Source organism: Ursus americanus, chromosome 31, assembly GCF_024610735.1.
Source record: "Ursus americanus isolate L20-20 chromosome 31, mUrsAme1.1.p, whole genome shotgun sequence".
NCBI classification, from domain to species: Eukaryota; Metazoa; Chordata; class Mammalia; order Carnivora; family Ursidae; genus Ursus; species Ursus americanus.
Genome location: NC_142157.1, coordinates 23889157 through 23913734, shown reverse-complemented (window position 1 = coordinate 23913734; position 24578 = coordinate 23889157). Strand labels below are relative to the sequence as shown.

General features: G+C 37.9%; 1 protein-coding gene across 2 annotated transcripts; it reads right to left on the bottom strand.

The window, feature by feature from the left end:
- Positions 1–1321: 1321 nt before the first annotated feature.
- CDNF (cerebral dopamine neurotrophic factor) lies at positions 1322–24449 on the bottom strand. 2 transcript variants are annotated; one of them, XM_087857678.1, is made up of 4 exons: positions 24088–24449; positions 10549–10676; positions 9358–9527; positions 1322–3847 (listed from the first exon to the last, which is right to left on the bottom strand). In XM_087857678.1, the coding sequence occupies exons 1-4, from the start codon at positions 24200–24202 to the stop codon at positions 3715–3717; spliced, it is 546 nt and encodes a 181-aa protein (XP_087713804.1). In that variant the 5' UTR covers positions 24203–24449; the 3' UTR covers positions 1322–3714. The 2 variants fall into 2 exon arrangements, with proteins under 2 accessions (XP_087713804.1, XP_045644081.2); XM_045788125.2 differs by having other exon boundaries at positions 1330–3847; positions 9386–9527; positions 24088–24437.
- Positions 24450–24578: the final 129 nt, after the last annotated feature.

Here is a 24578-nt window from a genome sequence, read left to right as displayed (position 1 = left end):
GACCCAAAGTCTTAATTAATGATTGATAACACCTAGATTGGTCACCACAGAATTACAGTGGTACAATCTCTCATCCAAGATTCAAAAATCCAAAGTGCTATGAAAATAAAAGTTTCTTTTTTTGTAACTCATTTGACAAGCAAAACCTGATCCAGCTTCTTCCACTGACCAAACCTGACCTGGATTTATGAGAGGGTGTTAGGGGTGCTGCCCCCAAGCCCCTGGGTGATTATGAAATATTTAGTATATGTGCCATACTGTCAAAATCTGAAACATTATGAATTCCAAGAATACCTAGCTCCAAGTGTTTGGGTAATGGATTATGGACCTGTATTATATATCTTTATGTGTTCTTTTTTCTTTCTTCTTTTGTTCTAAATGCAGATTAAGTCATGTCTCACACAGTATAAGCAACTAATCCATAGTATCTTAAAAAGCAGCTACACATTCCCAGAAAATGCACAATTTGCCAGATCGTGTATGAAGGTCCACAATCCATTACCAAAACGCTTGGAGCTAGGTATTCTTGGAATTCATGTTTCATTTCTTCTGGATGAGTCTGGAAGGTAAAAAACTCGGCTATCTGCTCAGAAAAGACACTTATTAAGAGCTGCTCAAACCCATAGGTGGAGCCTCTGGGATCACAAAATGCTCTGCTTGATTTTAAGGATTTGATAATCAAATATTTTCTTGTCCTATATGAAAAGCTAATTTGTTCTAAACGTAACACTCTTTAGTGGAATGTGGATGACAAATATCCATACTCAAGACCTACAACTTTTAAATGTTGTATCCAGTCTCCCATGTGTACTTAGGCACCAAATTAACGGATCGTCTGCTTTGACTTCTTGAAATCTAAAATAGACCAGGAATAATGTTTGCCCCAGACTGCTACTGTTTAAATGAAAGTGTTTAGCCCAGAGTTCTGCCATGTTTGTCATAATGTCTGACTTGTAAATTTTGTGTGTTTATAGATTTTTTTATAGATACAACAAAAATTGCATATGCACATGTGCACACACACAATGAGAGAGGAAGCAATTTAAAATGAAAATAAAATAGAAAAACAGTAGCTACTTCCTGTCAAACCAAAAAAAGAAAGACATAATTACCTACATTTACAAAAGAAGCAAATAGTAAGGAGGAAGAAAAGTTACTTAGGGTAAAATAACCAGGAATTATAACTAAGACTCATGGGAATAAAAAATTTATGCTGTGTGGCAGAGATGGCTTGTGGCTACAAACTGTTTCTCCATTCTTCCTTGGAAATAAATAAATAAATAAATAAATAAATAAATAAATAATCAATCAATCAATCAATCCTGATTTTATTTGGGCAACAATGAACTCAACAAAAAGACATTATTTCCCAAACTCCCTTGTAGCTAGGTTTGGCATGTGATTAAATTCTGATCGGTAATCTGTAAGCAGAGTGTGGGGGAGGGGTAACACGAAGGGAAAGGGGAAAGGCTGCCCTAAAGGGGTAGGCTCAGCTTTCCATGCCTTGTCCTTTCTTGAATAAGGAGTTCCAGAGTCAACTTGGACCATGAGTTAAGAATGGAGCTCGTCCCTGATGTAAAGCAAAAAGATTAGAACTCAATTCCTAATAACTTTGTGGACCTGCTGTATTTACTTCGGACTGGCTACCTCTGGACTTCTTTTACATGACGGAAGCAACTCCTGTGTGTTTATCGTTGTTTGTTTTTGTTGTTGTTGTTGTTACATTCAGCTCTATCAAAAACCTAACCGAGACTGGCAGTTGAAGAAAATAAATCAACTGAAGGATCCGTGACTCAGGCCCTTGCCACTCCAAGTGTGGTGCCTGCAAGAACAGCAATGGCATCACTCAGGGGCCTGTTAGAAAAGCAGTCTCAGGCCCCACCCAGGCCTCCTGAATCAAAATCCAAACTTTAACAAGATCCCCGGGTGACTTGTGTGCACGGTTTGAAAAGTTTCAGTGGCACTAACAGAGTGAATGCTCTAGAAAAAGCCAGACCAAACATCATGGATTTGAATGAACTGCTGGGCAGTGTTCTTATGACCTAGATTTCTGTCCTGTTAAAAAAAACAACAACAACCCACAACACAGAAAATATGACCTGATTTTGAGATCAGACGTCAGACATACTATTTTCAAATGTTAAGTTTCTCAATAGGAAAACAAATATAAAGGTTACAAAAAGTAAAAAACAAACAAACAAACAAAAAAACAAAAAACAACAACAACTAAATATGGACTTTTAAAGATACAATTCACAATGAACTAGAGTGCTTTACACATAATGATCAAGCTGCAAAAATCCAGAAACAAGAATCCCTTTTGGTTATTTATCACACCAAAGCTTGTTTATTCTCATTTTTAAGTTACTAACCCCAACTCTCTGACAAGTTCAGTAACCTCTCAACTGCCCAACTGAAAATTCATTTACCTGCACAGCATTTAAACGATATAGTTTCAGTATACACATTCAGTCTGGAAAATTTCTCCTCCACTCCCCAAAAAGACTCCCAGCCAATAAATATAATTCTCTACACGAACAAGATGTTTTGAATCAATGAAGTTCAGTTAATTTTCAAATAATTTTTCTACAGCAGTATTTTAGATAAAGTGTATATACAAAAAAATGACGCGATCTTAATTATACTGCTGGATGAGTTTCACAATCCTATCCAACCATGTAACCACCACACCAGTCAAGATATACGACATTCCCATCCCTCCCAGAAAGTTCCCTTGAGCTGTTCTGCAGGCTTTCCCCACTTCTGCCTTCCCCCCAGAGGCAGCCACTTGTCCGGGGGATTCTTACTCTGATGTGGCCAGAAAATGGAGCCAAGAATGATTTTACAATTTAAAGCTGATAAAATAGCATTAAGAACCATAGAGCTCTATGTTGCCTGCAGATGCTCTTACCATGCTTTAATCCTCTATCAAAAGCTTGTCTAATGTGTGGTACCAAGGAATACAGAACACCTTGAGCTCGGTTCAGTCAACAGTGTGAGCGTTAATACAATTTGCTAAAACACTGACTCTACCTAAGTGGATTCTTGATCTGTTTTCTTTAAGTAGGTATAAATAGGTTTTAAATAGGTATTCCTTCTTTCGGAAAACTGTAATTTCAAGTAGTGCCTTCCTGCCCTCCCCATATCCAACACCAAAAAAAAAGAGCCAGAACGTAGAGTGATTTGCAGTTGAAAGTACAAAGTTTACTTTTTAAAACGTTTGATTATGCCATGTTATTGTTTTGGATTGAAGGTGGGAGTTAGGTAGGCTAAACATTGTTTTCTTTTATCCTAAACCAATATATTTAATTAAAAATTAGTACACAGAGAGGGGCCTCTGAGCACTTCTTTCTTTGAATTGACTTACTCCATCAATTTTTCAGTAGTTCACATTTCTCAATTTTAAGGAAATGGGCAAAGACAATATATATAATCCTTACAAAAATTATGAGAAAGGCACTGTTAGGTTTGGGTACACTGCAAATGTAAGACACCACTAGTATTAGCAGTTTTCATTGTAAATCCAAGTAACCAATTCTTGGTTGGTTGTGTTACCAAAGCAAAGTATGAGACCACATGCAGCACAACTCCTGGTTACTTTTAACCAGCAAGTCCATATCCTGGAGAGTCACTGTGTCTCTCATTAATGGCGCACCAGCATTGGAGGGTCAGAGCTCTGTTTTGGGGCGGGCTGCTGCATACTTGGGTGCTAGCTCAGTGATCAGATTCACATAGTCGGTTTTTTCTGCACAGGCTCTGTACTCCTCTCCCCAGCTGTGCAGTATCTGTTTCAGCTCTGCTACTCTCATCTTTGACAGGTCCACTGATGCCAGGTCCAATTTCTTTTCTAAACAACAAAAAGGAAAAGCACAGTTTAAAAAACAAAAAACAAAAAACTGTGAAACACTTAGGCCAGTGGTTTTACTTATCTTGGTGTCAACTATCCTATGTTCCAAAGTGGGGAACAGTTCCATTTTCTATGGAAACCAAGACATACTTAAGGAAAATGTGTTATGTACAAAGCTATTGGGACCATTAGTGTTCTATTAAACTTGCTCTCCATGGAATTATACTTGCTTCAAAACAGGGACCTGGGAGCTTTGCAGGATTTTGTGACCACTCCGTGGCTTCTCAAAACCATAATTACTAAAATGACAGCACTGCATCCTAATTGCTGCTCCTAAGATACAAAGAAGAGAACTGATAAATGGCAGTGCCTTGGGATGGCCTCTAGTGTGGCCAACTGAAAGCCCTAGATTGTACTTAACCTGAAAGTGATGGTTCAGTTTCTATACGAACACATGTCTGCATTAAAACAGATGGACAGGGCACCTGGGTGGCTCAGTTGGTTAAGCGTCTGCCTTCAGCTCAGGTCATGATCCCCGGGTCCTGGGATCGAGTCCCACTTCAGGCTCCCTGCTCCACAGGGAGTCTGCTTTCTCCCTCTGCCTCTCCCCCCACTTGTTCTCTCAATCTCTCTTGCTCTCATGCTCTCATGCTCTCTCTCTCAAATAAATAAATAAAATCTTTAAAAATAAAATAAAACAGATGGACATATGTATTAGAAAGCACTATTGAGTTTTTAAATACAAATGTAAAGAAACCAAAACACATGAACAAAATTAAGAGCATTCTCATTGGTCCTTAATTGTTTGGGATCTCTGCTTGAACTCACCTGATCCTCTGTCCCTACTGGAATTACAAAATCATCACAGCATTCATTTATAGTCCTTTGGGATATACCACTTCTCTAAAACTATCGCTTTGGTGCCAGCCAATCTGGCTCCTAACCTTCTTGCCAATAACACTCGTCATTAACATCCACAACTCCTCTAGAAAGACTACTGTTTCCATTTACTGTCTGCACACAATGTCAAGAACTTAACTACTTCTCTATTCACAAACCCAAAAATAGGAAAAACAAACAAACAAAGCTCATCTATAACATACTCATGATTATAATTTCCCTGTCAGAAAGGGGAAATTCTTTTCCTTCTCCCTCCCCCATGACTGGGTGTGTCCTTGAACATGGCTACTACATTGAAGTTTGCTTATTAAACAATTAGTGGCAGCCCAGGACTTTTACAGCTTGACTTCTCTTGAGGAGCCCTTTCCTTTATTCCCCTGCATAATAGAACACAACATTTAAAAGCCTTTTAGCAACCTAACATAGTTGTCAAGTAACTTATCAAAAGTTTCCAGTAAATGTGCTCAAATTTAGAAGTTGGATTTTATACTCAGGAATAAATTTAACCAAGGAGGTGAAAGATCTATACACTGAAAACTACCGGACTTTGATGAAATAAATTAAAGAGAACACAAATGGAAAAAATCCTGTTTTCATGGATTGGAAGATTAATATTGCTAAAATGCCCATCCTACCCAAAGCCATCTACAGATTTAATGCAATCCCCATCAAAATTCCAGTGGCATTTTCCACAAAAAATAGAAAAAATAACCCCAATTGGTCTGGAACCACTAAAGACCCTGAATAGCCAAAGCAATCCTCAGAAAGAACAAAGCTGGAAACATCGCACTTCCTGATTCCAAACTATACTATAAAACTATAATAAAACAATGTGGTACTGGCATAAAAACAGACACATACAACAATGGAGTAGAATCAAAGGCCCAGAAATTAACCCTTGCATATAAGGTCAACTGATATTTGACAAAGGAGCTAAGAATATTCAATGGGGAAAGAACAGTCTCTTCAATAAATGGTGTTTGGATAACTGAATAACCACATGCAGAAAAATTGAAACTGGACCCCTATCTTATGTCACTTAGGAAAATTAACTTGAATTGGATTAAAAAATTAAACATAAAACCTGAAGCCATAAAAATCCAAGAAGAAAACATGGGGAAAAGCTCCTTGACACTGGTCCTGGCAACAATTTTTTGGCTATGAAACCAAAGCACAACAACAAAAGTAAAAATCAGTAAGTGGGACTATATCAAGCTAAAAAGTTTCTGCGCAGCAAAGAAGCCATCAACAAAATAAATGGCAAGTTATGGGATGTGAGAAAATATCTGAAAATCATATATCTGATAAGGGGTTAAGATCCAAAATATATAAAGAACTCATACAACCCAATAGCAAAAAAGTCCCAAACAATCTGACTAAAAAAATAGGCAGCAGAACTGAATAGATATTCTTCCAAAGAAGACATACAAATGTCCAACAGGTCCCTGATAAGGTACTCAACATCACTAATCCTAAGGGAAATGCAAAACAGCCCTACAATGAGGCATCACCTCACATGTGTTAGAATGGCTTTCCTCAAAAAACCTAAGAGATAGCAAGTGTTGGAAACGATTTGGGAAAAAAATCACTGTTGCTGGCAGTATAAGTTAGTACAGCCACTATGGAAAACAGTATGGAAGTTCCTTTAAAAATTAAAAGTAGATATTAGGAGGGCACATACTGCATGGAGCACTGGGTGTTAAACGCAAACAATGAATCATGGAACACTACATCAAAAACTAAGGATGTACTGTATGGTGACTAACATAACATAATAAAAAACGTTAAAAAAAATTAAAAGTAGAACTACCAAATGATCTAGTAATCCCACTTCTGGGTATATATCAAAAGGAAATGAAAATAGGGTATCAAAGAGATATCTATACTTCCATGTTCATTGCAGCATTATTCACAATAGGCAAGATATGAAAACAACCTAAGTATCTATCAACAGATGGGTGGCTAAAGGTGATGTGATATATGTGTATGTGTGAGAGAGATACACATGTATACACACACAATGGAATGTTATTCAGCCATGAGAAAGGAAATCTTGCCATTTGCAGCAAGAATGGACTAAGTGAAGTAAGTCAGACAAAGAAAGATATATACTGTATGATATCACTTATACATGGAATGTAAAAAAGCCAAACTGATAGAAGCAGAGTGTAGAATGGTGGTTACCAGGGGCTGCGGGGTGGAGAAATTAAGATGTTGGCAAAAGGGTACAAACTCCCAGTTACAAGACAAGTTCTGGGGATCTAACGTATGCCATGGTATTTATCATTAATACTGTATTATATACTTGAAAGTTGCTAAGAGAGCAGATCTTAAATGTTCTCATCACAGAAAAGATATGGTAATTATAAGACATGATGGAGGTGTTAGCTGACACGATGGTGGTAATATTGCAGTATATAAGTGTATCAAGTCAACATGTCATACACCTTAAATTTGCACAATATTTTATGTCAATTATATCTTAATAAATCTGGAAGAAATAAATAAAAGTTAAAATTTAAAGCCTCTTGTTTGTCAGCTTCACCCTGTGCTCCAGGGAAGCCTTCAATTTTTATAGTGATCCCCATCATATAAAAAAATAGATCTAGCAAAAACATACTTTCAAGTCAAAAACCAAATAACACCTTCCTAACTGAAAACATAATCCAACTCTACACTTCCCTTGTTTGTTAATTTCATGGCTGACTTAACAAAATACCTTTAAACATAGATGCTTTTAATAGCTCAAATTATTAATATCCCACCATTCAAAGGCCCTGTTCAATCTCAATTTTCCTGCCAAATAAGCTGGGAAGAAGAATTTAGAACTGCTGGTCTATTCAAGACAAATGATCGAAGGAAAAAAAATACTTTCTTGGAAGTGTCAGTAGTGTCTTTGAGTTTTTCTAGAGAACTTGGCATCTGGCATTAATTTTAAAAAGGAAAAACTCTGTAACCCTAAAACTATAAGGAAAACGATCCCGAAATTAAAACTAGTTCATGGCTCCTCAAGGGCCTCTAGTGGCCAGCATTGCCAAAACATTAGTAACTCTGCATTTCTTCTCAAAAACATCTGAATAACTTTTCTATTACTCAAGGAATCAAGTAGGATCCCTTGTATAGAGCAGATGCTATTCTAAATACATTTGTCAAATGAAAGAATCAGAACAGATTTGTCCCATTTGTGAATATTGTTTATATGGACGCAATGATTCCTGCCTCTACTTCATTACTTGGAAGCCAATAAAAACAGATGCCTTCCCCATAATCACTACCTTGGAGATTAGGGCCTGCCCTTGGCATTGAGAAATAGGTTGTCTTTAGTATCTTCTGACCTTAACCCTATTTAAAGCCAGCTTTGTCACTATGGTCCATAGGCATATTACACAGCTATGTTGGAAAATAAGACTAAAATAATTCAGTGTTGGGTGCTAATTACTTAGGTAGTTTATAATACTACAGTGGATCTGTAACATAAAACAATTACTTAAGCAACAGAAATGAGTCTTTCCTGATAAAATCTCAGGTGTTAAGGATAGGCTAAGGGAGGGATGCCCCAGGCTTTTAACACACCTATTCAGTCTACCCAAAAGGCTGGCCCAGATACGAATCCTCAGTACTGTATAAGAATAGATCTAAAAGAACGATTTCTCAACATTTGCTGCAACACGGACGGCACTGGAGGAGATAATGCTAAGTGAAATAAGTCAAGCAGAGAAAGACAATTATCATATGTTTCTCTCATCTATGGAACATAAGAGCTAGGAAGATTGGTAGGGGAAGAAAGGGATAAAGAAAGGGGGAGTAATCAGAAGGGGGAATGAAGCATGAGAGACTATGGACTCTGAGAAACAAACTGAGGGCTTCAGAGGGGAGGGGGGTGGGGGAATGGGATAGACTGGCGATGGGTAGTAAGGAGGGCATGTATTGCATGGTGCACTGGGTGTTATACGCAACTAATGAATCATCGAACTTTACATAAAAAACCAGGGATGTACTATATGGTGACTAACATAATATAATAAAAAAACATTAAAAAAAAGAATAGATCTATATCTGTGAAATTCATAAGGCCAAGGATAATGTTTTAAATAGGACACCTCCTTCCTTTCCTCACTGTTTATTTTAGGCACCCTCAATAAGCTTACTTCATCAAGCAAAACCTGACTTGATGTGAATAACCTATTTCCCAACATTTAAAACTGGAAGGATGGTGGACAAATCTAGGGAGAAAAGATATAGTCCATATTTAAAACTTCAAAGTCCCAACATCGTCTTTGAATAGATGCAACCTTTGTCTTAATAGGTTACCAAGAGCTAAATCACCATGAATAGCTGCTCCCTTTACATTTTGAATTTTTCCTTGACATACCTAGTTGACCTTGCCTTGGTGATTTAAGAGTTTAAACTTGGCTATCTGGCTTGGCAGTTTTACTGAACGCTGATTGTGCCAGCGTTCATTTCTCATCCCCCAAAGGAGCTCAGATGGCACTAGGCACCATTCACCCGCCCAGCAATCTACTGGTGAGTGGAGATTGCCTTCCCTTCGCACACTGACTGTTTAGAAACAGGGACATTGGTTTACAGAATTGACAATGCTCTGGACATACTGGAAAAATACATTTGACTCCATTATACCATATTTCAGCTCACAGATCTGGCTGTCCATCTTCTTGAGCTTCTCGCAAATCTTTGCTGCTGGCATATGCACGCTCATTGGGCGAGCCACCTCACTGAGGATCTTTGTGGCCGCATCCTTCGTTGCTCCTAGATAATAGCACTGAAGGAGTACAAAGAGAATTTAGTGTCCTGGGTGATGAAAAAAAGTAGTTAATATAGTTTGGAGAAGTGAGAAAGAGGTTAACCTAGTTTTCATGGCGCAGCTATTAATTTTTAACCCCTGCTGACTAAGACACCAGAAAACAAATGATTCCATCCCCATGATCATGTTAATTAGAAGTACCCTACAATTCACACGATGCTCAAAGATTAATAAGAGCCAACACTTGCTAAGTGTTTTCTCTGTGCCAGGCACTGCTCTCGGGGCTTTAAAGGCCTTAACTTATTGAATTCTCACAATAATCCTGTGAAGTAAGTACTATAATTATCCCCATTTTACATCCAAGTCAACTGAAGGTCACCAGCTGGTAAGCAGAAGAGACGGAATTTAAACATCTAGCATTTTGGCTCTAGAGTCCATGTCCTTCTCCATCATGATATGCTGCCTTTCCAGCTGTCTAACTGAAGCAATTTACATTTAAAAATATGAAACTTAATGGCACAAATAAATGTTGAGAATTTTACAATGTGTCAGTGGTGAACAGTCAACAATGCAAATTTAACTGACAAACTGAACATAAAAATTTTAGGCAAAATGAATTGGCCTGCAATTATCCGTAGTGAAGTAAAACACTAAGAAAAGTCATCTGTGTAAACCCAGGAAACACCATTATAAGAGAATATAAAAACTTCATTAGTTATGTATAAATGATGTGACAAAAATATTTTGACAGGTTTAACGAATAGTCTTGGACAGAAAATTCTCATCAGGAATTTGTGTAACTTTACTTAAAACATGGAATTGCTTGTCTATTCAGAAAGCAAAATGAAGCCAGATATATTCTAAATGAAAATACATAGGACTACATTTCACTGGAAGATCAATTTCTGCTTGCCATCTGCAATGAAGATGCTTGAGGCAAGCATTTAAGCAGGAGAACGTTAAGACTAAGATGAGAAATGAAACTATTAACGGTTTCTTCAAGCATAAGGGAAAAATGAACAGGGAACATTTACCATACCAGGCGGTTTTCTTTTCCTTTGACATCCAAACAAAAGCTGACCAATTCCTTTTCTATGGTGTCCAGGGAAAAGTTGACTCCTCTGGCTACCAAGGAGTTATAGAATCGGTTCAAGAATTCTTTACATACTAGAAGGATCAAAGAAATTATGTAGTTATGTACAATATAACCATGACCACAACTATGTGTATGCCCTGCTCATCAAATAAAAAAGTTAAATATGATTCAACTAATTGTGACGATGGATTCAAATTATAAGTAAGAATGGTTTGGGGTCTGTAGCTATTAGCTTAATATTGGGCCTTAAATAATATGAACTTATTGAATCAATCAATCTTTGGAACCAAGTTGAATCTGAAATGAGAATTTTCCCACAAAAGTTACCCCTAAAAGAGAATATAGCTTTATATAGGATATGATGCTTGGGGCAGCTTTGTTTAAAGCACAGAGAGAAAAACCTGAATACATATCTTAAATGAAACCCCTTGGTAGTCTGCCTATGTCTGTATGTCCTATTATCACAAACTTAAGTGAAACCCCAATTTGAACAATCATATTCAATCCCAGCATCCACAGCCAGCGAAGAGTTGGAGGGAGCTAAGAATTGGTGCAGGCAATAACCGTAGTTAACATTTGTTGGGTGCTTACAGGTGCTGGCGCCATTCTAATGAATGTTATTAACTCATTCAAGTCACAGAACAAAGCTATGTTGTAGACACATTACCATCCTTACTTTACAGATGAGGTAACTGAGTCAAAGAGAGGCCAGTTAACTTGCCTAGTAAGTGCTAGAGAGGAAATTAGATCCCTGGTCATCCGACCCCGGCCCTACACACTTATCCATTAGGTATCTCTGCAGTAGGAGGATCCTGTTTTCCCATGTTGCTTTCCTGGATGTGGCAAGTGTCTGGGCAAGCAGAAAAGGAAATGGGAGGCCAGAAGCTTATGCTGGAAATCAGTGGCCCTAGTATTAGAGAGATAATTCCTGAAAAACATACTAAGGAAGAGTGGAGAGTGCTCTGGCCCTTGGTTCTGTCCCTACCCTTGACTCACAGTATTAACTAAAACCAGGTAATGTGTTTTGTCCAACAACCCCAATATTCAAGTGTCTTATCTATCTGTCAGGTAAATGAAGCAAGATCTACCGATCACCCTCATACACAAACTAGACACCTACTATAGTTTAAACTATGTTCATTTGATTAAATTAATTTATTTAGTAAACATTTATTGAGCACTTCCTATGTGTGAAACACCTTAGGAAGCACTACTAACAAATAAACTTCAGGAAGAAGGAGACAAGATCCAGAAAGGAGAATCAGGTTGCAAGAAGTAATGTGAGAAGAGAAAATGGCAAGTGGGAGAAAAATCTAAATCAAGATTAACTGTGTAAACAATAATAATAAACATGTAGGGGTATAAGCCTAAGGTAAAACCCAAACACAGGACAGTCCTAACACATAAGATAGGAAATAAGGGAGAATTCACTTGAAACTTCCTAAGATCTTTTATCCTCCAGAAGAGGGTAGAGAAACATTACTGTTAAGCCATAATAATTTTTAGGCAATTAATCACAGTAACAACATAAAGGTAATAACTAAAAAATATGAACAGATTACTTTCAGATCTGTATAGGTGCAGGGCATGGGGAGGGATTGTTCAAACATTATCAGTCCACTAGAAGAAAGAAGAAGAAGAAGGAGAAGGAGAAGGAGAAGGAGAAGGAGAAGGAGAAGAAAGAAAAAGAAAAGAGCAGGATAAATTTTTTTTAAAAAATCACAAAATTAAGTGGGGAAAAAAACCCAAATATATCATTAATTACAATAAGCATGAATGTATTAAACTTGCAATTATAGAACAGGATTTTTCAGAGCAGAACTATCAAAAATTCAATTATATGCTGTTTATAAGGGTCACATAAAAAGTATGAGACTACAGCAAAATGTTGAAAAAACAAAAACAACAACAAAATTGAGATTCTAACAATAAAAAGATATGCCTGGAAAATGCTAACCAAAATCTGTTTTAGTTCTATAAAGCATTTTTGAGAATAACAATAGTCGCCACTAATCATAAAATGAACCATTTACCAGAAATACCAAAATAAATGTTCCAGACTAATGTGCAACCAATAACATAGCTTAATAATATAGAAAATCCTGATAGAATTATAAGACAAAATTGACAAATTCACAATAACAATAGATGGTTGAACACACAGCAATTATTTGATCAAATAGACAAAAGTTAATAAGGACATTAAATATTTGAGCACTGTTCACAAGTTTGACCTTATAAGATATGGATCCCTTCTCCCCCAAATTAGAGAATCCACATTCTTTTCAAGAAAATATAGGGGTGCCTGGATGGCGCAGTCGTTAAGCATCTGCCTTCGGTTCAAGGCATGATTCTGGTGTTCTGGGATCGAGCCCCACATCAGGCTCCTCCACTGAGAGCCTGCTTCTTCCTCTCCCACTCCCCCTGCTTGTGTTCCCTCTCTCGCTGGCTGTCTCTGTCAAATAAATAAATAACATCTTAAAAAAAAAAAAAGAAAGAAAATATGGAATATTTACATTAATTTGCCAGGTGGTAAGCCAAAAAGCAGTTCTCAACAAGCACCAAAAAATCTGTACTAAGCAGGCCACATTCCCTGAATATAATTAGAAATCAGTAACAAAAATAATATGATCCAACTCAGTGTGTGCCCTTCTTATGCCTGGAGAATTTTAAAATACACATTTTTTTTAAAGATTTTATTTATTTGACAGAGACAGCCAGCGAAAGAGGGAACACAAGTAGGGGGAGTGGGAGAGGAAGAAGCAGGCTCTCAGCGGAGGAGCCTGATGTGGGGCTCGATCTCAGGACCCTGGGATCATGCCCTGAGCCGAAGGCAGACGCTTAACAACTGCGCCACCCAGGTGCCCCTAAAATACACACTTCTAACTAATCCATGGGTCAAAGAAAAAGTAGTAACAGAAATGTGCAATTTTTATACTTAATTTCAGTAAAAATGCTACATATGAAACGTAAGGACTAGAGTTAAGCAGTACTTGCAAAGAAATTCATAATGTTAAGTATGTATCTTTCAAAAGAAAAAACAGGAAAATTAATGAGTAAGCATTCAACTTAAGTTTTTAAAAGTATAACTATATAAACCAAAAGAATATAGAAACTATTGATAATAAAACCACATAAATTAAGTAGAAAAAATAAAGGTAAATGAAACTAATGGCCAGTAAAGATAAGTTCTTAGCAAGGAAAAAAGTGATAAAGAATTTTTTTAAGTGGTAAATCAAATAATATTCAGACAACCAAATAACAAAGAAGAACTCTTGGTAATTAAAAATATGATTGCTAAATTAAAGAAAAGAGTCTACCAGGTTTATTTAGGGGATCAAGTGGGGGGAAGAAATCACCAGGAAGTAGACCAAAAAACAAAGAGGTGGAAAATTATTTGTAAAATTTAAGAAATTCAGGAAGACAAATACCTAAATAATATGAGCTTCAGAAAGATAGAAGAGGGAATTGTCAAAGAACCAATATAGGGAATATTCTCATTAGTGGAAGACATGAATATCTGGACTGACAGACCCACAAAATTGAGAAAGATCTATTCCAAAACACAAAAATCAAGAAACTTTAGAACACTGGTAAAGAAGAAAAGATTCTATAATTCTGCTGAAATCTAAAATAGTTCTATAAACAACTATGAAATAGAGTGTCATTAGATTTCCTAACACTGGAAACGATAAGAAAATGGCTTAATGTCATCAAAATTCTACAGAAAATATGTTTTCCACCTAGAATTCTATAAACAGTCAAACTATTAATTAAAATGTCAAAGTAAATAAAGTCATTTTCAACATTCAAGATCTCAAAATTATATTATCATGCACTGTTTTTCAGGACAGTAGTCTTCAACCAAAACGGAAGAGTGAACCAATTAAAGGAATGCCTTGGGTTCCAGGAAGCAAAGGCTCAAACACAACAAAGAGACCAAAGAAATTCCCAGGAGGCGAGTGAGTCCTAGCACAACAGTGGTGTAGCAGGCTGGAGAGATGCCTGTCTAGATTAGAGCAAGACATAGAAAGTCCCAAGAATTATGCCGCCAAGCAGAAAATCAAACTAATAGACTACCTGATGTGGTTAACATGTTCAGAGATGATTTTCAGTTCTGTCAAAAAAAAAAAAAATCTCATATATATATGAGATAAATTAATGATTGGAATAAAAATTAACCAAAGAAAAATTGAGGCAAATTTTAATTCAAGGGAGAAAGATGTGCATGAAAGATGAAATCCTGGTGCACTAGATAACTCACCTTTGAATAATATTTACATGGGCACAACAATATAAACCCTGAGATTTATTTTTACCCCAAATGGTGATATAAATATATGTAAAATGGGGGAATGGGTGTGCAGGAGACAGATGTGGGTGGGTATAATAGATCTAAAACTTCATTTTCCAAAGATAATAAAAGTGCAAAACTGAAAAAGAGCATTTTAAGCGTTTATTTAGATTAATAAAGATATGTATCAGATGAAGTTGCTAAACTATTTGGAAGTAGCTGCAGAGGAAAGTACTATCTTAGAGAAGAATGGATAGAGGCTTAACATTTTTCAATATAGGCCCAGGGAAAAAATTTATGTTTTAAATTTATGCATATACGTAACCATTTGATAAAAAATATAAACTATAAAGCATTGGTAATAAAAAAGAAGACATACCTAGAGAGAGAATAGAGATTTCAAAATCATAAGAAAACACCTTAAGAAAAGCTTTATTTCAATGAATTCAGAAACAGCATAGACAACATCCTAGAAAAGTATAACAAAAATAAACTTACGTAGAAATAAGAACCTGAACCAACCTAAAAACCACTTTAAAAAATTGAAGCAGTAATTTAAAATCTACCAAGGAAAAAAAAAGAACCCAGCTATCAGAACTATTTTATATAAACTGTCACAGAGACAAGAATAGCAAAGGAAAAGAAAGGAAAGAAAAGCTCCCAAACTTTAATGAGATTGGCTAAACCTTGACATCAAAACCAGGCAAGGACAATATGAGACAAAAACTATTGATCAATTTCACATTTTGAAAATAAAATACACATTAAAAAATCATAATCAAGGAAGAATCACATCAATGACCAATGTGGTTTAAAATTAGAAAAGCTATTAATGCAACTTATTATATGATCATCTCAATAAATGTATATGTATTTAATAAAATCGAATTTCTCTTCATTATTAAAACAAGCATCCATTACACACACTTAGCAAACTTGGACTAGAAAAGAGAACTTCATTGACTTAATAAAGGATATCTATGAAAGCGCTACAGCAAATGTCCTAAATTAGCAATAAAATGATCCTTTGTCACCACTTGTATTCAATACAGAACTGGATGTGTTAGCTAGTCAAACAGATGTTTATTAGAAAGGAAAAAGTAGGGTACTTTTTGTGGCTCAGTCAGTTAAGCGTCCAACTCTTGATTTTGGGCTCAGGTCATGATCTCAGGGTCCTGAGATCAAGCCCCACATCTGACTATGTGCTCAGCAGGGAGTCTGCTTAAAATTCTTTCCCTCTCCCTCTGCTCCTCTCCATCCCCATCCAGCTCACACTCTCTATCTCTCCCTCTCAAAAAAAAAAAAAAAAAGAACAAGAAGAAAGAGGGGCGCCTGGGTGGCTCAGTGGGGTGCCTGGGTGGCTCAGTCGTTCAGTGTCTGCCTTTGGCTCAGGGCATGATCCCAGAGTCCTGGGATCGAGCCCCACATGGGCTCCCTGCTCCGCTGGGAGCCTGATTCTTCCTCTCCCGCTCCCCCTGCTTGTGTTCCCTCTCTCTCTGGCTATCTCTCTCTCTGTCAAATAAATAAATAAAATCTTAAAAAAAAAAAAAAGAACAAGAAGGAAGGAAAAAGCAAAATTTTTATCATTTGCAGATTATATGATTGTCTAGGTAGAAAAACAGAGAGAGGGAACACAAGCAGGGGGAGTGGGAGAGGGAGAAGCAGGCTCCCAGTGGAGGATCCTGATGTGGGGCTCGATCCCAGAACACCAGGATCACGCCCTGAGCTGAAGGCAGATGCTTAACGACTGAGCCACCCAGGCGCCCCTAGAAAAACATTCTTATTAAGGAGAGCATTATGCAAAATTGCTGGATACCAGATTAATACAAAGAAACAATGACGAAACTGCAAATTTAAAATAAATCATTTACAATCGTGATAAAAATTCTAGTGTAACTAGGAATAAATTTGATGAAATATATCAAGACTTTGGAAGAAAAAATTACAAAACTTGATCAAAGGACCTTAAAGTAGACCTCAAAAATGGAAAGATAAACTATGTTCACCGATGAAAAGGTTCAATATTATGGATGATAATATTTTTAAATAAATCTATACATTTGATGTTATTCCACGGGCACCTAGGTGGCTCAGTTGGTTAAGCTCTGCCATGATCCCAGGTCATGATCTCGGACTCCCTGCTCAGCCGGGAGTCTGCTTCTCCCCCTGCCTCTCCCCCTGGCTTGTGCTCACTCTCTCTTTCAAATAAATAATGTTATTCCAATCAAAATCCCAATAGGACTTTTATAGATTTTACAACCTGGTCCAAAAATACATATGAAGAAACAAGAGCAAATGAAAGCGAAGAAAGGTTTGAAGAAGAAGAAGAAAAAGGAGTTTGAGGAATAGACATTATCAGATATCAAGATTTAATTCTAGAGCTACAGTATTGAAAACACTGTGGGAATGGCACAGAAATAGACTTAGGAGAACTAGTCTAGAAACAAATGCACAAATAGAGTCTAAAAATAAGTGCACAAATCTAGAGGAGGTTGGTAAAGGATGGAAGTGATGCTAAAAATCAATGGAGGATAAAAATTTACTAGTCAATAAATGGTACTAAGAGAACTTATCACGGAGAAAGATAAACTCAGATCTCTATCTAAAACTACATGCAAACATAAATCCCAGGTGAATAAAGATTTATACGGGAAGAGCAGCACTACAAAACTTTTAGAAGGAAACCCAGGAAAGCATCTTCATGACATCAGGATAGAGAAGAAAGATTTCTTAAAGAAAGTACCAAAACACAGATCATATGTTTGATGACAGCAAAATTAAACACTTTTGTAATGCCAAAGAAATCATAAACAAAAGATAAGACAAGCCACAGACTGGAGGAAGATATTTACAACTTATGTAACTGACTAAAGATTAATATCTAGAATACACGAGAAATTTCTCTGGTCATACCCTTGGGTCCAATCATTACCAATGACTATAATCTCTCTGTAATTTCAGCTGAAACATCCCATTGTCTGACCATTACCTCCAGCTCACGTACTTTAACACCCAATGCCCAAGTTCTCCAACCCCACCAGGTCATACAATTCATTGATTTTCCCACCTTTTCACCACACTTCCTTACCCAAATTCAACCCTCTTGCATCTGCCTCCCTCATTGTACACACCTGAAAAAACCCTTACCCTAGCTAAAACCAACTCTCCACCCAGTTTGTACCTATACTTGCCGAACACAACCGGAGGAAATAACACAGTGGTGCTCACTGGTCTAACTTAGGTTCATGACCACTAACTTCCAGTGAGCCATCAGGGCCACTCAACAACCCTACTCCATTGGCCATACTCACACTGTATCCAACTTCCCAAGTGACAGTTGAAGAGCTGCTCTCTTCTCAAACCTCGTCTAACACCTTCACCCCATCCTCACTCCCACCGCATGATCCTGCATCCTATTTCTCTGAAGGGCAAAAAGCAACAGGAGAGAACTCTCTCCTGCTTCTGCCGCCACATCAACCACACCTGTACCTGCACATTCTTCCTTAATTCTACGAATGAACTTTGACAACTCTTGCACTTGCTAAGGAGATCCTATCAACTCCCTGCTCCTGCACTTCTGCGCTCTCCCTCCAGTCTCCTTCCCCATTAGCCTGCAACATGCTGTTATTTCTCACATCTTAGAAGCAACAGAAAGATCTCTCAACACCACATTCCCCCCCCAACCACCACCACCAAATACAACCCCATTTCCCCACTCCTCTTTAAGAAAAACACTCAAAGAATTGTTATGCTGTGGTTTCCAAGTCTCTCTTCTCTTCCTCCCCGTCACTCCCCCACACCTAGTTTAAAGTCAGTGAGTTATAAAAGGTTAGTGGTGAAAAACAGAGTCCTTTGCTTCCCCTTATTACCTGATTTTTTTGTTTGTTTGGTTTTTTTGGGTTTTTTGGTCTGCTTCCTTATTTTGTCCTGTATGATACTTATAGTCACTTGAAATGTATTTGTGGAGATTATTTGAGGACTAAAATGAGGATGCCTTATTTCCATAAAGTATTTGTCTGTATTTATCAGGCTTAGGACCTACTAGCCAGGGACTACTTTAAACTAAATTGACAGCCTGATATTTTCTTGGACCCCTGATGTGTAATTTAGCTGCAAATCCAAATGAGGACATCTTGTGGTTATAATCTCTCAGAAATGTATTTATTCCTTTCTTCTATTCTGCGCAGTGACAAGGAAAATTTCCTTAGAGACCTCTGTGGGTAGGGATGGGTTAGGTTTACTGCTCGTTCAACCTTACTCTGAGGGACTAACCCTTCGGGAATCCCAGATTAACAGAGAAGAGTGTCCTAGTAGACTACCCACTTAAAACAAGTCTTAGGCTTTGCCTTCCGTCTCCCTCACACCAAAGATCATCTTTACTTTGGCCAGTGCCATCTGGGCAAAATGAGGGTAAACTCAGTTTACCATTCAGGATTGCTTCTTCCCCTTCAATTTTGTCCTAGTAAATCTTTCTATCCTGTCAGCTGTTGGTTCCTTTATGATGTTTTCCTATTTTCTCCTGCAGTGTTAGGATTTCTTGGCCAGAGGATTGCTGTAATCTGACCCACTAAATTCCCAACATCCTAACCAGGTTCTTTAAAAATGAAAGTCAGATTATGCTACTTCATCTCCTCAACACCCTCCTGTGGTTTTCCATATCACTCAGAGTCTGATCCAGTCTCTAGATTGTCCCTGATGACCTGACTTTCCACTGCTTCTCACACCTCAGTGTCTGTCACCTCTCCCTCTTAAGCCACATTGCTCTGTCCTCAATGAGGGACCTAGACTGGATGTGAAATATGTCTTTTTTGGCTGAATAAAAGAGCTCCTGAAAATCTGTAAGAAAACCACAATCCAATAGGGAAAAGTTAAGTTGAAAATGCATATAATCTATCACCCAGAAATTCTTGCTCTATGACCTAGAGAAATCATCACCTATGTGCTCTAGGAGACATGTATAAGAATATTCAGAGCACATTGTTTAAAATTATGTAAAAGTGGGAAGAACCTAACCGAATATCCATGAGAGGATAGGTATATAGACTGCATTTCACTCAGAAAGTGGAATTCTATAGGTAAGCTAAAAGGAATGAAGTACGTTTGTAGTTATCAATGTACATAAATGCCCCCAATATAATGTTGAATGAAAAAGGTCACAAATGAATACATACAATGTACAATTATAGACAACTAAGGTCAAAAAAATTACATAGATTATTTGCGGATACACATTTATAGTAGTTCTTTAAAAATGGAAAAGAAGCACACATTAACTTTAGAACAGGCATTTCTCCTGGAAAGGGAGAGAAAACAGTGGCTGCAAGTGTGTTATTTATTTTTTAAAGAGATAGAATGATAGCAAATGTAGCAAAATACTAACAAGGAATCTAGATGCTAGGTATAGGTCATATAAAAATTTTCCTGTATGTTTGAAGTAGTTCCTAACTGATGTTAAAAACTCACCACAATATCTGTGACTGTCACAGAAATCCCCAATATGCTGAATAAAATATTTGGTAATATTAATGAAATTGAATTTAAAATGTCAAGGTGAAATCACACGTCAATTAAGCAATTAGTTAGCCACAGCTCAAAAGGGGAAAATAGTACTCGGAAAATATAATAATGCCACCTGCAGGAAAAGAGCTACAAGTTTATCAAAAAAATAATAAAGAATGCTTAAAATCAGGTTAGTGGCACAATGAAGCTGGCAATGGGCTAGAAACATTATTTTCAACAGTTTCAGCCACACCTTCTCAAACTGAAGTCAGTCCCACATTATCTCCTTGATTTTGGAGGAAAAATTTAAAAAGAGACCCGATTAATCTTGGTGATATACCAGGACTAAGGGAGAATTGCTACCTAAGAATATAATACATGTTATAAGGAGTTAAGAGTTTAAGAATAGCCAGAACTTCTTAAATAATTTGTAAACTACTTCATTGTTCTAATTTTATTTTTTAATATTTCCTTAAATAATTTAGTTCCCAACATTATACTCAGAAAGCAGTATAGGTAGTAATTCAGTGCTTGGGCTCTGAAGCCAGACTCTTTCTGGGTCCAATCCTTTACTGATTACTAGCCTTGTGACTTTGGGCCTTTCACTTTTGAGTCATCTGACAGTCTAACTTGAAGGTCATCAGCATTTTTTCTCTGTGTTTAAGATTTTCTCTTTGTTTCTTCTTTCTAGTGATTCCTTCTTGATGATTTCTTCAATCTTCTTACTAATTCTTTTATCAGCTGTATCTAATCTGCTATTAATCCCATTCATTTCTATTTGTAGCGATTTAATGTGGTTCTTTTCCAAATATGGTTGGACATTTTAAAGAGTCTTTTGCCCTTTATATGTATTTTCAATCCCTTCCTTTATTTCTTAAAACATAATAAATGTATTTTCTATTCTGTGCCTGGTCATTCCGGTACCTGAAGCCTTTCCACTAGTCTTTGCCTCATCTCTGCCACTAGTCATAACTGGCTGTCACTTATGGTGCCCTTCTTCCCCATGGGTGCAAAACTTTTCTGAATGTGAGCTTTATTTCTTGCACTTTAACTGTGAGAATTACTTGCAGGCTGGGCTAAAGGTGGATTCCTACAGGTAAGATCATTATTTGCTGATGCCTAAAACCCCGTTAAACTAAAATTTCAGTTTGAGAGATTTCGGACTGTCCAGGTTGTGTGCACTTGGGCCTCAGTGCATATGTGGGCTATCTTGTGATCAGGAGGTATCTAGAGACATTTTTTTCCCCCTTTTGGTACAAGTTCAAGTACCACAATTGCTTTTAATCTCCAAGGATGGGGATAGACTTGTGGCTATTTCCAGGTCACCTTTTATAATAGAGGTCTAGCTCTTTGGGGTTTCAAATTAATTGGGGAAGACCTCATATTACACTCCTAACTTCAGAAGGTCCTGGGCTATGTCTTTATTCTCTTTATTTTGCCAAAACCATGAAAACCTAAGTTGAGATTGCCTGAGTAACAAATGCCCTCAAGGCAAAAGCCATCTTCCCGTTCCTCTTACCTCTTACCTCTTTTAGTTTCCATTTTCACCTTGATTTTTGGCCTCTGGTTATGACTTACTAACTTACTCTAAAATTATTTTTAGGAGCATGTGGGTGGCTAATTGGTTGAGCATCTGACTCTTGATTTTGGCTCAGGTCATGCTCTCAGGGGTCTCAGGATGGAGCCCTGAGGTGGGCTCCTCGAGCAGCAGAGGGGAGTTTGCTTAGCTCCCTCTGCCCCTCCCCCACCCCTCATGCACACACGCTCACACACACTCTCTCTCAAATAAATAAATAAATCTTTAAAAATATTTATTTAAAATAAAAAATTTTTTATTTAAATTTATATTAAATTTAAAAAAATAAAAATTATTTAAAAATAAAAATATAAAAATATTAAAAAGCAAACATTTTTATTTAATCCAGTGTTTTTAGTTGTTTTCAGCTACAGGATCAGTCACGTTGTCTTTTGGAGCTCTAAGTCCTAATCATTCCTAATGCTATAAATAGGAAGAGAGCATTAACTGTAATAGCCTGTCATTTGTGTTTTTAACAAACATTCATTGAGCAATCAGTTAGTACCAGACAGTGTTCTAGGTTGTTGAGAAACAAAGTCTATACCTTCAAAGATTACATGCCAGGGAATAAATAAAAGTATCTTGTGGCTGTGAAGAAAAAGAAATATGGTAATTGGGTAGAGTGACAAGGTAAGTGGTATTATTCTAAATGGAGTGGAAAAGAAATATGGTAATGGGGTAGAGTGACAAGGTAAAAAGTATTATTCTAAATGGAGTGGTCAAGGAAAACATCTTGGATAAAGTGGTATTTGAGCAGAAACCTTGAGAAAGGGAAAGAAAACCGTAAGTGGACTACTTAGGGTCGAACTCTCCAGGCAAAGGGAAGAAGTACAAATCTAATGCGTCCTTGGTGGGTCCAAAAACAGGGCACCAGAGTAATGGAAGCAGAGTGAGCAAGAGGAGTGAGGACAGTAGAAAATCAAACACACAGTAATCACAATATGCTGTAATAAATCTAGGAAAGATGGTATAAGCTTCACATTTAATTAATACAGGGTCTCTGGCTTTTCTGAAATGTTTTCAGGTAGACACTCCAGAAATTAAATTACTAATGAGTAATCATATCAATTGTTTATGTCTCACAAATTCTGCTTTAAATAGATGCAGTTGTAAGATTCTTTAAACAAAATTATAACTTAGCTGAACAAATACATCTATAGAAAGCTTAAAAATGACATCATGTAGATATTTCAAATTTCTGGAGAGAAGTTTAATTATTGAAGGCCTGGCAGAATACTGAACTCCAATTCTTAACACTTAAGTTATACAAATTACACTCATCCAGTTATTCCATGTGAATAATACTGTGAATCTATAATTTCCTCTTAAGTAGGGATAGAGTCCCAAGGTCACAGAAACATGAGAATATACACTTATATAAATTATTTTGGTCAATGAAAAATAGTTGTTACAGCAGTCCAGGAGGAAGGGGCTAGCGTAGCCAATTACCTTCTTTAATCTTGTTAACAACCCTCTGAAGTAGAATTACCACGTTGATTTTGCAAGGAAGAGGTATGGGGGCTCAGAGCAGAAAGGTTGGTGTTCTGATCGCAAGTGCATAGCTTAGGTTCTGCGAACAGAAAAGGAATCATTCCTGGGTATTCCTCCTAAGGAATTAATGTACTCCTTTGTAAAGCAACTTTACTCTGTAAGTCCTAACAAACGTTACTTTTGTTCTCTGGTTTAAGCCACCTCAACTCAATTACAGACAACTTGTTTTATTTTTCTTTTGGGAGTCAAACAATTTTAAATTTGAAGGACCTCTCCTGGGCAGGGAGAGGCCAGAGTCGCCGGTCAGCAGCAGCGGCGTGGATGCACCCACAGCCAGGGTCTTCTGAAGCTAGTTGCTTTTACACATCTAATCCAAATCCAAACTCTCCGGCTTTGACCGCAGCAGTTTAATAGCACGAGACCAGGAGAGAGGCGGCCTCAAGGTGTCACTAGGCCCAGATCGAACTTTTGCCTAGACGGGAGAAAGCGATGGGGAACCAGGGACGGGTGCATTTCCAGAGTTACAGGTTATTTATAGCCAGGGCCGAGAGAAGCCAAAGCCGACAACAGCTGCGCCGCAGCGCGGTGCCACCGCCATGCAAGCAGGTCTCACACCGCTCACCTTCACAGTCGGCCCCTGGCCGTTCCCCGGCCTCCTGGCCCAGCGCCGGCCCCGGGTTACAGACCCAAAGCCCGGCACAAAAGGCCACCACTGAGGCTGGGCCCGTGCACCACATGCTGAGCGAGCCGCTCCAAACGCCTCGCCACCTGCGTCCACCAACAGCCACGCTGCTACCACCCGGGGCTGTTACCTGACGCGTAGGAGCCCAGCGCGTGGTTGGGCAAATCTGCCGGCAGTTGCTAGGCCAAATGACGCAATTCAATCACGAGTTTCCATTGGGTTTCACGTAAGGACCTAGAAGGGGGCGGAACGAAGAAATCCCTTCCAGGCCCTCCACGACTGGCGCGTGCGCACTATCGCACACGCGCTGCCGTTCCGGCAGGGCGGGGGTGGGGAGACGCACTGAAGCTATTCGCCGGCAGTCTGAGAGGAAAGGCGAAACCTTCACTCTGATTGGTGGCGACGCTGGAGGCCGCGGCGGATGGACCGGA

Excerpts from the sequence above, each read along its gene's own strand:
- CDNF (XM_045788125.2), bottom strand. The coding sequence starts at position 24,202 with ATGTGGTGCACGGGCCCAGCCTCAGTGGTGGCCTTTTGTGCCGGGCTT. Across the intron at positions 10,677-24,087 it reads GCCAGGGGCCGACTGTGAAG|TATGTAAAGAATTCTTGAAC; the intron begins GTGAGCGGTGTG and ends TGATCCTTCTAG. Across the intron at positions 9,528-10,548 it reads AAGGAAAAGAAAACCGCCTG|TGCTATTATCTAGGAGCAAC; the intron begins GTATGGTAAATG and ends GTACTCCTTCAG.